Source organism: Equus przewalskii, chromosome 2 (assembly GCF_037783145.1).
Source record: "Equus przewalskii isolate Varuska chromosome 2, EquPr2, whole genome shotgun sequence".
NCBI lineage: Eukaryota > Metazoa > Chordata > Mammalia > Perissodactyla > Equidae > Equus > Equus przewalskii.
In genome coordinates this window covers 51,007,044-51,021,263 of record NC_091832.1, presented here as the reverse complement: position 1 = coordinate 51,021,263, position 14,220 = coordinate 51,007,044, and the positions used below count along the sequence as shown (strand labels likewise).

Below are 14,220 nucleotides of genomic sequence, written 5' to 3'. Positions count from 1 at the left end.
GCCGGTTTGAGAGGTGGGAGCCGCGGCCACGCAGAGCAGTAGGGGAGGAAGCTTGGGGTCCACCGGATCCCTGTGCCTTGAGTGACAACAGAAGGCTGGCGGGTGAGGCATGCTGGGATTGGCCCGGGCGTTTCCCGAGGAAGCATGGCATGGGGCTCCTGGTCACCACGCCCAGTGGTGCAGGGACCCAGAGCTGAGAAAGGTCGTTGAGGTCCTGCTTTCCTAGCTTCTGGATGAGTGGGGCGGCGGGGGTGGGGGGGCGATCTGAAGGCCTCGTCTTGCTCACCAGCAGGGAGACTGGGGACCCTCTTATTTTGGGGGCATGGTGTGGGAGGCTGCAAGAGGCACAGGGCCCGGCCTCTTCTGCTCCAGGGCGCCGTGAAAAAGGAGACATGGAGGGGAGAGTCTGTCCCACTGGGGAACACATCTTCAAACAAGCATTTGTTGCCTGTTTGCTGTGGGCCAGAAACTGTGTGAGGTGTTTTCACCTACATTCTCCTGTCTAATCTTTTGCGTAGTCTTGGTGGGACGGGTGTTGGGTACCTATTTTGCAGATGAGGAAAATGAGGCTCAAAGAGGTTGCCTAACCTGTGCACACTTGCTGTGCTAGTCTGTGGCCCAGCCAGGTCCTCTACCTCCCAAGCCACTGCTGGGCCAGAGTCCCCACTCTTTGTCACCAGCTCAGCCCCGAGCAGGGAGGAGCAGAGGTGCTAGTGGGTGCTCAGTAAGCAGCCTTTGTAAAAGTAAGTGAATCTTGAGGGACTCCTGGGCAGGGATGGCCCCATGAGGGCAAGGGCTGTGGAGGTGATGGTTGGGGTGGCTGCAACCCAACAGGAAAGGCGGTGTCCTCTCGTGGAATCTCTTCTCCTGGCCATTCCCTCTTCCTCACCACTCTTCCTCCCTTCCCTCAGCCCAGTTTAGATGGTGTTTCATCTACATCTCATTGTTGATTGCTTTTTTGCTCACCCTTACGCCCCTAGTTATTTGGGTTCAGTTGACTCTCCTCCTTTTTGAAACTCTTGTCTTGGCTTCCGTGACACCAGCGACTCCTGATTTTCCACCACCTTGTGGTCCACTCCTTCCCAGTCTCCGGTCTCCAGTCAGTGATGGCACCTGGAGCTCCATCCTGACCCCTTTCCTCTTCTTTATCTTCACTCTGGACCCAGGCAGCCTCGTTCAGTTACATGGCTTTAAATAGCCTCTGATGTCAATGTGGTCAGTTTGTGTCTCTAGCCCCGGGCTCTCCTGAACTCCAGACTCACTTGTCCTTTTGTCTGTCCAACATTTCCTCTTGGACATCCAATAAAAGGCATCTCAAACTTAAGTGGAAAACAGACTTATCCATTTCTTCTTCTTCCAAGTCTTTCCTGTTTCACAAAATGCTTCCACTATCCACCTGGTGCTCAGGCCAAAACCCAGGAGTTTTCTTTGATTTCTCTCTTTCTTCCCATTCAATAGCCAACCATTCCTGTTGGCTTTATGTCTAAATTATGTGCAGAATGGACCATTTTTTGCCATCCTTGCAGGCACCACTCTTCTGAAGCTGCCACCACTTGGTCTCCCCGTTAGCTCCCCTCTCCCCATGGTACTCTGACTTCCGTCCGTCAGCCAGTCAGTGAGCTCAGGTGATTCCCTTCCTTAAAACCCTCCAATGCTTTGCATCTTAGAATAAAATCTGAAGTTCTTACCCTGCAACACAGGGCCCCACAGAGCCCCACGTGGTCGCCCCTGATGGTCCTTCTAGTGTCCTCTCCCTCTCCATTAAGGAAACTCTGGCCACCTTACCCTTCCTTCTGACCTCGAATATGCCAAGCTCATGCCTGTCCCAGGACCTTTGCACCTGCTGTTTCTTTTGCTTGGAATTCTCTTACCTTGGATTTTTTGCATGTTTCACTCCTGCTTGTCATTCTATCTCAGCTTGGATGTCACCTCCTAGGACAGGCTCTCCCTTATCCCCTGATCATTCTCTTCTGAATACCTTTATTTTATCTTCTTCATAGCACTTATCAGCACTTAAAATTACCTTCTTTCCTTGTTTTTGTGTTTATTGGTAGTCTTCCTCTCACTAGGGTAGAACCCCTGGAGAGCGGGGACTCTCTTTCCAGCTCACAGCTGGATCTCTAGGGCACTTGGTCAGTCCATAGTAATATCTGTTGCCTGACAGCTGTTTGACCAAAGGGCTGTGGGTGATGTGCGTGGAGGAGGCAGGTATGGTTGTGAGCCCTTGTGTGTGCGTGTGTGCTGCTGTGTGCACACGTGCTGTTGTGTTTGCACAGGGCTGGGGCAGACTCCTTTTAGCCCTCTCTCGGGGACAGTGAGGGATGGGGAGCGTTCTCATCTCCTCAGGCCTCAGTCTTGTGCTGCTGTGTGTGGGGGGAGGGGGATGGGAGGAGACCATAGAGTTCAAAACCCATCATTTTTCAGGTGAGGAAATGAAGCCAAGAGAGGCCGGGGACTGGTCTGCAGTTTCACCCAGCTGGGAGAGGGACAGACGGAATTAGGGCCAGGTCTCCGACTCCCACTTTAGTGGCAAAGCTGTAGAGCATGCCCCAGGGGCCCAGGGTGGGCTTGGGGTGGACATGGCCTCTGGGAATGGGATTAGGGCAAGTGACCAGCCTCACAATTTCCCGGAAAGCCAGAAGGGGAGCTGCAACGCCCTGGGCCCCCTGGCTTGGAAGGGTCACGGAATGGTGAGCATCTTCTTTCTGCTCCCGAGGGAGAGGCCAGTTTGCAGCTGGAAAGTCTTCCTTGAGGAGCCCCTCGCTCGGGTTGGGGGTGAATCCCCAGGGGACATGCTCTGGTGACAGCAGAGGCCCATGAGCTCCCTTCTGCCCAGGGTGGGTTGGCGGACTGAGTGCCGTGTGGGTGTGTGCATGTTTGGGGCAGGCCGGGGGCAGCTCAGCCTCTCTAAATCTCTGGGCCTCCAGCTTTGAAGGCAGCCTCAGGGTCACAGAGAGCTGGCAAAATCCCGATTCCTGGGCGCCAGCTCCCAACTCGCAGGGTCTGAGGTGGGGCCCGCGCATCAGTGGGTGACAGGCAGTTCCAGTGAGTCACAACGAGCCGAAGTTGGAGACCCTTGCCTCTAAATGAGTTGCTTGCCTCCAAGTGCACGCACCCCGCTAAATGCTGGCATGGGGGGTGCAGTTGGGAATAAATATCCTTATTTTAAAAGCAGCGCATTTTAACATGTATTAGAAAAATTAGATGTTATCATTTAGGACAAATCTAGATAGGTATTGAAAAATTTAAAAAGTGGGTCAGTTGAAGAAATTTAAAATTAAGGGATTTAAAGAAGAAATTAATTAAATATTAGTACGGGTGGTGCTGGCAGCATGGCCGAAAGGATGCAGGCGCTGCCTGGGGAGTGTGGGCTGGTGAACTTGGTGCTGCAGGGGTGCCAGCAAGCGTTCAAAGGACGTCATTTGGAGGATCTAGGGGCAGAGGGTCATTGGCTCAGGGCAGCAGCCCAGGAGGGAGGAGGGGAGGTGGGCGAGGCTTGGCTGGGGTGAGGGAGCCCTCTCCGGTGGCCCACCCTCTCCTGCCCTCACGGAGGGCGGCCAGGGGAGGGATGAAGAAGCCAAGTGTGTCTCCAGGGGCTGGCGCTGGGAGGATGAATTCACTGCGGTTTGGGAAGGTGCTGGGCGTGGTCAAATCCTGCCTGCTCCCCCTCCGGTGGCTGTTCCCACTGACCCCTAGGCCCCTCTGGGCTCCTCTCAGCAGAGCCTGTGGGTGGAAGTCTGGGGGCTGGCCCGTCCAGGCCCGGATGACTTTCTAGCTGCTGTGCCCCTTGCCGGCCCTGTGGTCTGTGCATGGACGGGGCGGGGCACCTGGGGCCTCCTGTCCACCCTGGGACGTGTCAGTCCAGGGCTGTCACCCAGCACCTCCTCCGCGCCCCGCCTGGGGCCTCGGAAGATGCACACAAAACCTCCTGGACCTGCGTGGCCCTGGTGGTGAGGATAGGCAGGGAGAGCTGGGAAGGACACGCGCTCCCCACTGGGAGAGCCGCAGCCCAGGCCGCTCCCGGGGCCTTTCCCCGACTGCAGCGGGCTGCTCTCAAGCCCCCTGGCCTGTGGTCTACCCTGGGAGGATCAGGGGCTGGGGGGGGGGAGCATCTTCCTGGTAACTAGGCAATTGCTGTTACTACCGCTACATTTTTTGTATTTTTCTTTTTCTAGGAAATTTACCAAGTTTTGGCGCAGGGGTTTACATTTCCCACCTCCTTAGCAAAAGCTTTCACCATTCAAGCTCCAAATGGCAGCCACGAGGCTGTAATTACACCAGCATTAGCTCAGGACTGTGCTGAGAGGGGTGGGCCGAGCAGCTGGGGATGGGAAAGCAGCCGGGGCCCCAATTAGCCGCTGTTCCCTCTGCGGCTGTCACCCTACTCCCTTCCGGGGTCCCTCTCATTCTTGCTCTCCTCCGCCTGGGCCCCAGGCTACTTCCTGACAGGTGGAGGAACAGCCAGCTGGTGGGGGAGCCCTCCCATAGAGGCAGTGGCACCAGAGTAGCCTTTGTGTGGACGGGGTCCTCGGGTCCTTGCTTGGCCGGGGCAGAATGCTTTGGCAGCAGCTCATGACCGGCCTGGGAGGCCACACACCCTACTGTGGCCAAGAAGCCCTCGCTTGGCTCTTTAGCGTCATCTCTTGTGGTCCCTCTTTCAGTTTCTACCTCCAGGCACGCTGAATTGCTATCCGCTCCTCCCAGGCTGGCCCTGCTCTTCCCTCTGCCTGGGGCCCCTTTCTATCTTTCTGCCTCCTCTGACGCATCCTGTAGGTTTCAGCAGAAGTGTCACTGCTTCCATGACCCCATCTGGGCAGGATCCCTCCCTCTCTGCTCCCACAGCACCCCACCTCCCCGACCCACAGGGGCCTCTGGGGGAGGCATGGGGGAGGCCCTCAGGAAAGGTCTGGTAATGGAGTGAGTGAGGAAACAAACCTTGATTCCCTTTCTGCCTTAATTCCCCTTTCATTTTTACGACGAGAAGAGGGAGCGCTCCTCTTTCTGCCTCTGTAGGGCTGCTGTTGGCCAGGCAGGGTGCTGGGGTGATGGCTCAGTCTCCGTTGGGCCGGGCCCCGCCTGAGGCTGGTTGGACGTGGTCTTGTGCTGGCCGCTGTTGCAGCTCTGTGCTGGTGTGGCTTCCTCGGTGAGATTATCCAGCGTTTTTGAGCACGTGTCGTGAACTAGACACTGTTCTAAGTGTACTTATTCTTTCACTCATCAAATGCTTATTAATCACCCACCATGCACCAGACGCTGGGAGCTATGGGCACAGCAGTGAGCACAACCAACAAAGGCCCTGCCATCATGCTGCTTACATGTGATACAAACAAACCAATGGGCAGGTGAGTATACATTATGGCAGATGGTGATGGGTGCCGTGGGGAGTAGAGGTCAGAATAGGGGGTAAAGTGTTGTTATTATGTATAGGGTGGTCAGGAAGGACTACGGACAAGGTGAAATTTGAGCAGAGACATGAAAGAAGTGAGGAAAGGAGCCATGTGGTCATGGAGTGGGGGAGAGCTTTCCAGGCAGAAGAGGCAGCAAGTGCAAAGGCCCTGAGTTCAGGGCATGTTCCAGGAAGAGCAAGGAGGCCAATGTGGCTGGAATGGAGTAAGTAAGCGTGGGGAAGGAGTAGGAGGTGAGGTCATAGAGAGCAGTGTTGGCTAATAGAAATATGATATGAATCACCTATGTAATTCTGAGTTTTCTCGTACCACATTAAGAAAGAGGGGCTGGCCCAGTGGTGTAGTGGTTAAGTTTGTGTGCTCCGCTTTGAGTTTCTGGGTTTCAGATCCTAGGCATGGACCTATGCACCGCTCATCAAGCCATGCTGTGGCGGCAGGTCACGTACAAAACAGAGGAAGACTGGTGTAGATGTTAGCTCAGGGCCAATCTTCCTCACCAAAAAAAAAAAAAAAAAAAGTAAAAAGAAGCAAGCAAATTAATTTGGTAATAATTTTTTTCTTAAAGATTGGTACCTAAGCTAACATCTCTTGCCTATCTTCTTTTTTTTCTTTTTCCTTCTTGTTCTCCCCAAAGCCTCCCAGTACATAGTTGTATATTCTAGCTGTAGGTCCTTCTAGTTGTGGTGTGTGGGACGCCGCCTCTGCATGGCCTGATAAGCCATGCCATGTCCGTGCCCAGGATGCGAACCTGCAAAACCCTGGGCTGCCACAGTGGAGCGTGCAAACTTAACAGCTCAGCCAGAGGGCCGGCCCCTACAATACGTTCGTTTAACACAGTATTTCTAAAATGTTATTGCTTCAACATGTAATAAAAGTTAAAAATTATTAATGAAATGCTTATATTATTATTTTTTCTTGTTAAGTTTTCACAGCCTGGTGTGTCTTTTCAAAATCTGGTGTGGGCATCTCATTTTGAGCTGGGCACACTTCAAGTTCAGCGGCCGTGTGTGGCTAGTGGCTCCCATATTGGTCAGCACAGACGCAGCTCCTCCCTCGCAGGCCGTGCCTCAGCCTCTGAACGAGACGGGAGCCGATGGAAGTTTTGGGGCCCAGGAGTGTTACCTCTGTGCCTTCGGTGCCAGCAGGCTTGCTCCAGCTGTGATGAGAGGACGGTTTTGGGTGGGGATGGAGTGCGGTGGGCGCAAGGCAGGGCAGGGCGACTGGGAGGGAAGCTGTCCCCAGTGCGCAGGACGGCGGCTTGGACCGCGGCTGTGGCAGCGGTGGCAGTGGGCAGCGGTTGGATTCTGGATGTGCTTTGAAGGTAGAATGGCCAGGTTTTTGGATGGGGCGTGTGAATGAGAGGAGTCCAGGAAGCCCCAGGATTTCCGGCCTGAGCTCCTGGCAGGGTGCGGTGGTTGTCACAGGGGCGAGGAAGACGGGGCGCCGCCTGGGGGAGCCGCGTGGGATTGGCTTTGGGCCGGTCAAGGTTGGGATGCGGCGTCAGCCTTCCCGGTGGGGCTGGCAAGCAGGCAGTGGGACACATGAGTCTGGGGTTCAGGGGGAGGGCTGGGCGGGGAGTCGACAGCTCACTGATGCGTTTAAGGCCGTGGGGTGAGCCGAGGGCCCTGGGGAGGGGTGCCTGTAGGGAATAGGGAGCTGGGCCCTGGTGGGGAAGATGGACCCGGCAAAGCAGGCTGAGAAGGAGGGGGCAGGGGGCAGAAGGGAGAGGGGGCCGTGAGGAGGGGCCAGAGGGGCCACCAGCTGTGTCCAGTGCTGCTGATGGGCTGAGGAAGTGGAGGCCCCCAGGGTCCCTGACCACTGACGGGGCAGGCAGATGGGAGAGCACGGAAGGGGAGAAAGAGGCGGCTGTGTAGATGACTTGTTTGAGGGGTTTTGCCTTAAAGGGGAGCAGAAAGATAGAGAGGCAGCTTAGTGGGGGTGTATGGTCACAAGGGGGCTTTCTCCCTTAAAGGTGGGCGATGTAATGGCTGAGGGGCATGAGCCAGTACGTGGCAAAGCTGTCATGCAGGAGAGAGAAAAATGAGTTATCTCATTCGTGCCCTCAACAATGCTGCGCAGTAGGCACTCTTTTGTAGACGGGGACACTGAGGCCAAGCGAGGTGCAGTCACTTGCCCAAGGCCACACAGCTAAGTAGTAGTGGGGCCGAGTGGCACGCAGATGCTTCAGTTCTGAACACCCAGTCTGCACCGCTGTGCTCTTCTGCCCCCTGGTTCTCAGCTGGATTCGTGAGCTCCTCCAGAACGGGCTCCTCTCATACTTCTCTGTCCAGCACAGCCCCTCACAGAGGGGGGACTCCATAGATCTTTAGTGACCAAGACAGCAGGACACCGGGAACCGTGCTGGAGAGGCCCGGGCGCCAGGGCTAGCCGTGGTGGGGGGGTGCCCGGCATCCGCACACTGCACCCCGGGTCCTTCCCACTGCCTGGGGCCTCCCCTGGAGCGGGGGTGCTGAGTGAATATTGGGAAGCACCTGTTGGGTGGATGAGCAACAAGTGAAAATGCTCTGGCTCCTCGTAAAGCCTCACCCGATGCTCTCCCTGGCGTACTGTGGTGCTGGTGTGTCCTGGGCTCCTGCTCTGTGTGCTGCCAGCGCGCTGGGGGACCTTGGGCAAGCCCCTTGCCCATCAGCGCCTCAGTTTCCTTCTCTGTGAAATAAAGTGGTGGGTTAGATGATCTGCCATCGGCTCTCACCAGAATGTCTCAGGGCGCATGTGCATGCTGGGGTCCTGCCTCCCACCCTGTCTATCATCAGGATGGGCCGGAGACGCTCTACAGCTGGGAGTCGCTGGCAGTGGAGGCCCTGTGCTGTGTGTTCACCTCAGAACAGCTGAGACTTGTGGGGTGGGGCAGTCCCTACAGAGGGAACCTGATGGTCCCCAGGAATCCTGCTTTGTGCCCAAGACGGTCCACTCCATGGACAGTGGCACAAAGTTCAAAGCCATGGCAGTGAAGCCAGGGTCCCAGCATCCAGCACAGCTACCCTCTGGTCGTTCTGTGCTAGGCCCTGTTCAGTCCTGGCCCCAGCTCACGCTGCCGGGGCCCCCAGCCTGGAGCTTCCTGTAAGGGTCTCTACACTAACTAGTGGCAATAGCCCTCCATCCCCAGGCATTCTGAAATGTGTGGGGACAGTTTCACGGTCACAGCAGTGGGGGTGGGGATGGTGGCAGTGGGCTGCTGAAGGTTCCACGATGGGAGTTGTCCCTTCCCAAGTGTCAGCAGTGCCCCTAACGAGAAGGCCTGCTCCAGCGTGCTGCTGCTGCACGCTCAGCTGCCACCCCATTGTGGGATCTTGAGCCAGTGGCTTTATCTCCCCATTTCCCACACCTGTGAGCAGGGCCATGGACGCCGAGTTGCTTGCCCCTTGTGATAAGGTTTCAACAAGACTTTGGATTAACAATCCTCATCAGAATAGGTCATCACATGTGCAGCTTCCTCTCACCAGGCGCTGCCCCACATGCCTTCTGGACCCTCATACAGCCTTAGGAGCTGGGCCTGTTGGGTGGTCCGCAGGGGAGGACGCCAGCGCAGAGTGCACTGAGCATGCGCGGGGGGCGCTCTCCCGGTGCCCCGCGGGCTCTGACCTCTCTCTCTCTCCCTGCTCCAGGGACAGGGGCAGACCCGGCCGTCAGCGCCAGGAGCAACCACTGCCTGGACGCCGCCAAGGCCTGCAACCTGAACGACAACTGCAAGAAGCTGCGCTCCTCCTACATCTCCATCTGCAACCGCGAGGTCTCGCCCGCCGAGCCCTGCAACCGCCGCAGGTGCCACAAGGCGCTGCGCCAGTTTTTCGACCGCGTGCCCCGCGAGTACACCTACCGCATGCTCTTCTGCTCCTGCCAGGACCAGGCATGCGCCGAGCGCCGCCGGCAGACCATCCTGCCCAGCTGCTCCTACGAGGACAAGGAGAAGCCCAACTGCCTGGACCTCCGCGGCGTGTGCCGCGCCGACCACCTGTGCCGGTAAGGGCACCGCGCGGCCAGCGGGTCGCAGGCGTTCCTTCCCTGAGTCCCCTGGCCCGTGGGTTATGGTCCTGAGCCGGGCAAAGAGGGTGGCCGGACGTGTGCAGAACGCGCTGCCGTCCGTCCCTTCATTCAGCACAGGCTTATTGTTTGCCTGCTGCGTGCTCAGCCTCCTGCTAAGCACATGGGGAGGCCAAGAGGAGCAAGCCAAGGAGCTTTGATTTAAATTCCTAGAGCCGGAGAGCCTGGAACAAGAGGGACCATTGGTGAATTTAGTCCCACGTCTACAGGAAGCCCCCCACCTAATATCCCAATGAGGTCACCTGGCAGTCCTGAAAGGGCTCTCGGAAATCACCAGGCAGCTCCTCCACACCCAGAGCTGAGCCAGTCCAGTGTTGGGGTGGAGTGTGGGTCTGGAGTCTGACCGTCCTGGGTTTGAATCCTGACTTTTCCGTTTTCTAGCTCTGTGACTTGGAGCAGGTTTTTAAAATTTCCTGAGTCCTGTCCCTTTACCTGCAAAACAGGAGTGAAAATACCCACATCACAGGGTTATTGTGAGGATTAGGTGACATAACGTGGGTCTGAAGCTTAGCACAGAGCCTGTCTTATAGTAATGCTCAATAGATGGAGACTGATTATTAGGAAGGTGTTTTTTTTCTTTGCTACAGTGAGTTGAAATTCGCCTCTTTGTAATTTCATGTTTTTGCTGTTTGTGTGGTTAAGCATTTATCAAGTCCCTCTTGCATCCAGCGCTCAGTTCCAAGGCTGGTGTGCAGAGGTGAATTGATGCTCTCTGAGGAGCACCCAGTCCAGAAGGGGAGACAGACAAGGAGAGCAGTGGTCCCAGTGCAGTGAGATGGGGGCTGCAGGCTCCCAGGGGAGGGAGCCCAGGGGAGGGCCGTCTGCCTTGGCCGAGGGGTCCAGAGGAGAGGCCTTGAGCTGAGCCATGGGAAATGAGAAGGAGAAAGCTGGGGAAGGAGCCAGCAGAAAAGCACGGGAGAAGGCTGGAGGGTAGGCGAGAGGCTGGGCTTGTGGGCAGCTGCAGGTGGGGGCCGTGAGGTGGGGAGGCCAGAGGTGAGGCTGCCGGAGGAACAGATCGCAGTGGGGCAGAGATTCAGATGTTGCTCACTGCATGCCCGATGCTGGTCTGTTATACGCTTTGTCCCATTTCCTCCTTGCAGCAAGCCCACGACGAAGTAGGCACTGTTAGGATCTTTATCTGCCAAATGAGGACATAGAGACATAGAAAGGGACTTGCCTAAGGTCACCCCGCCCATACATTTCAGAGCTGGGACCTGGTCCCTTCTGCTTTCTTTCCAGTAGAGCATACTGGCCTGGGCTAAGAGACTGGCTGTGGGGATGGAGGGAAGTGTGTCATTTCAGAGGTGAGTGGTAAGTAGACTTGTCAGGACTGGATGACTGGCTGAAAGGTCCCTGGAGGCAAAAGCCATTTCTGTCTTGTTTACTGCACACCTCGTCCTGCTCCTCGAGCCTGGCGTGTGGCGAGTGCTCCACAGACGTTACCTGAGCGGATAACTGAATGGTGGCCGCCATGTTTCCTAGGCGAATAACTGTGGGGCGACGAAAGCATTCGGTTGGGGGTGTTGGATGGGCAACATTTGAGGTGCCTGGGGGGCTGTGCCATGCCGACGGCAGTGTCGGGGGGCGCTTGGACTTGTGGAATCCTGGCAGGGCAGCTCGGCCAGAGCCTTCCTCGCCTGGCACTCCGTGAGAGCGAGTCTGTTGCCGGGCTGTGCGGCACGCCCCATGGCAGGCTCGTGCATCCCTGGTGCTGTGTGATGTTTAACAGGCTCGGCTGTGCTGTCTGATGAACTGTCGCCGATGACAAGGGGCAGGGGTTTGAAGCAGGCTTCGGTTAAGCAGGGATAGCTGCTTGCTGGGCCCGGGGTGTTGGAAGCCCTGTGAACTCTTCCCCGCCTGCCCTTTGGACCCGGGTCCGTGGGGGGAGCGTGGAGGCCCCTGCTCCAGCCGCGCTTCCAGCTGCTCTTGAAGCTGAATCTGCACCTGGACCCGGCGTGCAGGCCCTGCCTTTCGTCCTTGTCCAGGTCACACCCACAAGCCTCAGGACTGTGGGCTCAAGACCAGGCGGGGCTTTTCCTTTGAAAGCCTTCTGATACGGAGTCTGGAAAGCCCGGAGAATCTCTTGGAATGAATCTGTAGAATTTGGCTGAATTCTCTCACCCTAGCCTTGCAATGAACAAGGAGCTACTTTTTTTTTTTTCTTGTTAAACAAAATCTTTTAGTTTCTACTCTCTCAGCGTATACTCATTGCAAGGATGGTACGGATTGTGTGGGTGTGGTGTGGTTGTGGGGCTGTGGGGAGGATAATTCTGTTGTCCTATAAACCGTCTGGAAGAGGCCCTCTGAAATGCCCTGCTCTTCTCGCTCTGCCAAGAGGATATAAATAACTCCACGCTGGCCCCGTGCCATAGCCTGGGCTGCAGTCTAACCTCTGGGTGCTGAGGCTGTGTATAAATAGATTCTAGCCTGGGGCTTCCCTGGCTGCCTCGGCCCCTTCGGGCAGTGGATACTGTCCTTGTCCCAGAGAAGGCAGAGGGGTGGGGGCTCCCCTCCCTTAAGACTGTCTGCAGAGAGCAGGGAGGAGTCCCTTCGGCAGAGCCCCCCTCTTGCCTAGCTTGGGGCATACTTAGTGTCTGCAGGCAGTGTGGATGGACAGGTCTGGGTTTCACTCTTGGCTCCTTGGGTTGTCCCCCAGCTTCTTTTGGACTCTCTGTAGGATCTGTTGGCTCCTGTTTGTAGTGAGTTACCTCTAAATGGCAGGAAATGATTATTTGCCTAGGGGTGGATGGGCTGTGGGGCTTCCAAGCCTTCACTTCTTCTATAGGAGAGGTCTTGAATGTCTTGAAATCACATGCCAAGTTTCATGTGTATATTCTAGAGAGAAACTTGTTGTTTTCAGTGGGTTCTCAAAGGGTTCCTTGACCTCCCAAATCTTGAGAACCTCTGCCTTCTGTTGAGGACCAACTTGGGTGGGCTGTCTGGACGTTTGTGAATGTGCCTCCTGGCTCCGTAGAGAAGAGGGCTGTGATTGATTAGTGATGCCTGCCATGGGCAAGGGAGGGGCAGAATGGATGGCCTGGTGGAATCCAGCCAGTCATTCCTGGGGCCAGTGGGTCACGGGTAACAGGAGGAATGGGGTCTTGGGGCCATTCCTTTATTCATTTATTGACAACTGTTTATTGATCTCCACTCTGGGCTAGGCCCTGTGTTGGGACTGGATAGTTAATGAAGTAGGTAGAGGTCCTTGCCCTCAGGGTGCTTACAGTCTACTGACAGGACACTGTTTATCGCCTCTGCAATGGGAATAGAGCCACACAATAAACTCGGTGATAGCGTTTCCACTCAAGTTCTCTTGAAACCCCAGTTCTACTCTGCTACCTACCAGGTCTTCCCTGGGTCACTCTGGTGGCACTGGAGAGCAGCCCCTTCTTGGTGAGATGAGCCACAGACGGATGAGCCTCACTCAGGGGCCTGCCTGATCTTGAGCAGAGCTCAGAGCCCAGCAGTCCCATCCATCCTCAGAGCCAGGCTGTGCCCAGGGGTGCCACGGGGTGAAGAAGTCACTGTCTTCCTGAAGAAAAGCTAACTAGCAAGATTGCCAGTGGAGAGAGACTCTCTGTGTGCCGAGGTGCCGTGGGATCCTCAGCCCTGCCAGAGATTCTGAGGCCCATCTGCCCCTTGGGGATCCCATGCTGGCTCCTGCTGCTGGCCCCTGTAGGCACCCTGCTCAACCGTGAGCTCTGGGCCATGGGTGCCCAAATGACTCTTCCTGGAATTTCCTGTGGCAAGTTGAGACAAGGCTGGAATGTTGAACATAACTTTACTAAAAGCTCTGGGGGAAATAAACACAGAGAAGCAGTAACCTAGATATCTAGTTTACAAGATATGGTTTACCCATCTTTCCTCCCTGGCCACTACAGGGATAGCAGCATGGCTGGGCAGAGAGTAGCTTTAATCTTTATCATCCAGGCTCCTCTATGGGCTCCATAAAGCTCACACCCAGAGAGATGAGGTGCATTCCTTGTTCAGGTAAGGCTCCCACTTGTGGAGTTCTGCGTGTGAACACACTCCATCGCTGGATGATTGGTAGGAGGAACGACCCATCTGGGGAGATGCCACTTATGCAGAGAGAATCAGAACCTAAGTCAGACAGGTTTGTTCATACCAGAGGCATCACTGCACTTGGGTGTGTGTGTGCTTACACAGGGCAGGGCACACTTCCAGCTGCCTTCATCTTCCCCTGTTCCCACCGGGCTCTTTGATTACTTCTGCTTCCACTCATCGACCTGGGTTCTCTCCTTGCTGGTGTCTTAGTCTGCTGGGGCTGCTCTAACAAAATACCATAGACTAGGCGGCTTAAGCAACAGACATTTCTTTCTCACAGCTCTGGAGGCTGGGTGTCCGAGATCAGGGTGCAGCGTGGTTGGGCTCTTGGTGAGGGTCCCCTTTCGGGTTATGTCCTCACACGGCCTTCCTGGGGGCGTGCACGAAGAGAGAGATCTGCTGTCTCTTCACTTTTCTATAAAGGGCTCTAATCCCATCTTGAGGGCTCCACCCTCATGATTTAGTAATTTCCCAAAGGCCCTGCCTCCAAATACCATCACGCTGGGGATTAGCAGTTCAACAAATCAATTTGGGGGACACAGACATTCAGTCTGTAGCACCTAGACTTACCCTTCATTCAAAGCCCGTTCGATGCTCATCTTACTGAGCCCTCTCCTGGCTACTTCTTCCACTGATGCTTTCTAAAGCTTGTCTCTGTCCTCACGTGGCACTAATCGTGTGGCTTTCC

At 55.8% G+C, this 14,220-nt stretch overlaps 1 protein-coding gene across 4 annotated transcripts in view; it reads left to right on the top strand.

The window, feature by feature from the left end:
• GFRA2 (GDNF family receptor alpha 2) overlaps window positions 1-14,220 on the top strand; it is a 79,831-nt gene that overhangs the window by 23,182 nt on the left and 42,429 nt on the right. For all 4 annotated transcript variants that reach the window (XM_070611218.1, XM_070611219.1, XM_008535460.2 and 1 more), the window contains one exon: window positions 9,032-9,386. In XM_070611218.1, coding sequence (XP_070467319.1) covers window positions 9,032-9,386 — 355 coding nt within the window. The remainder of the gene's footprint in view (window positions 1-9,031; window positions 9,387-14,220) is intronic.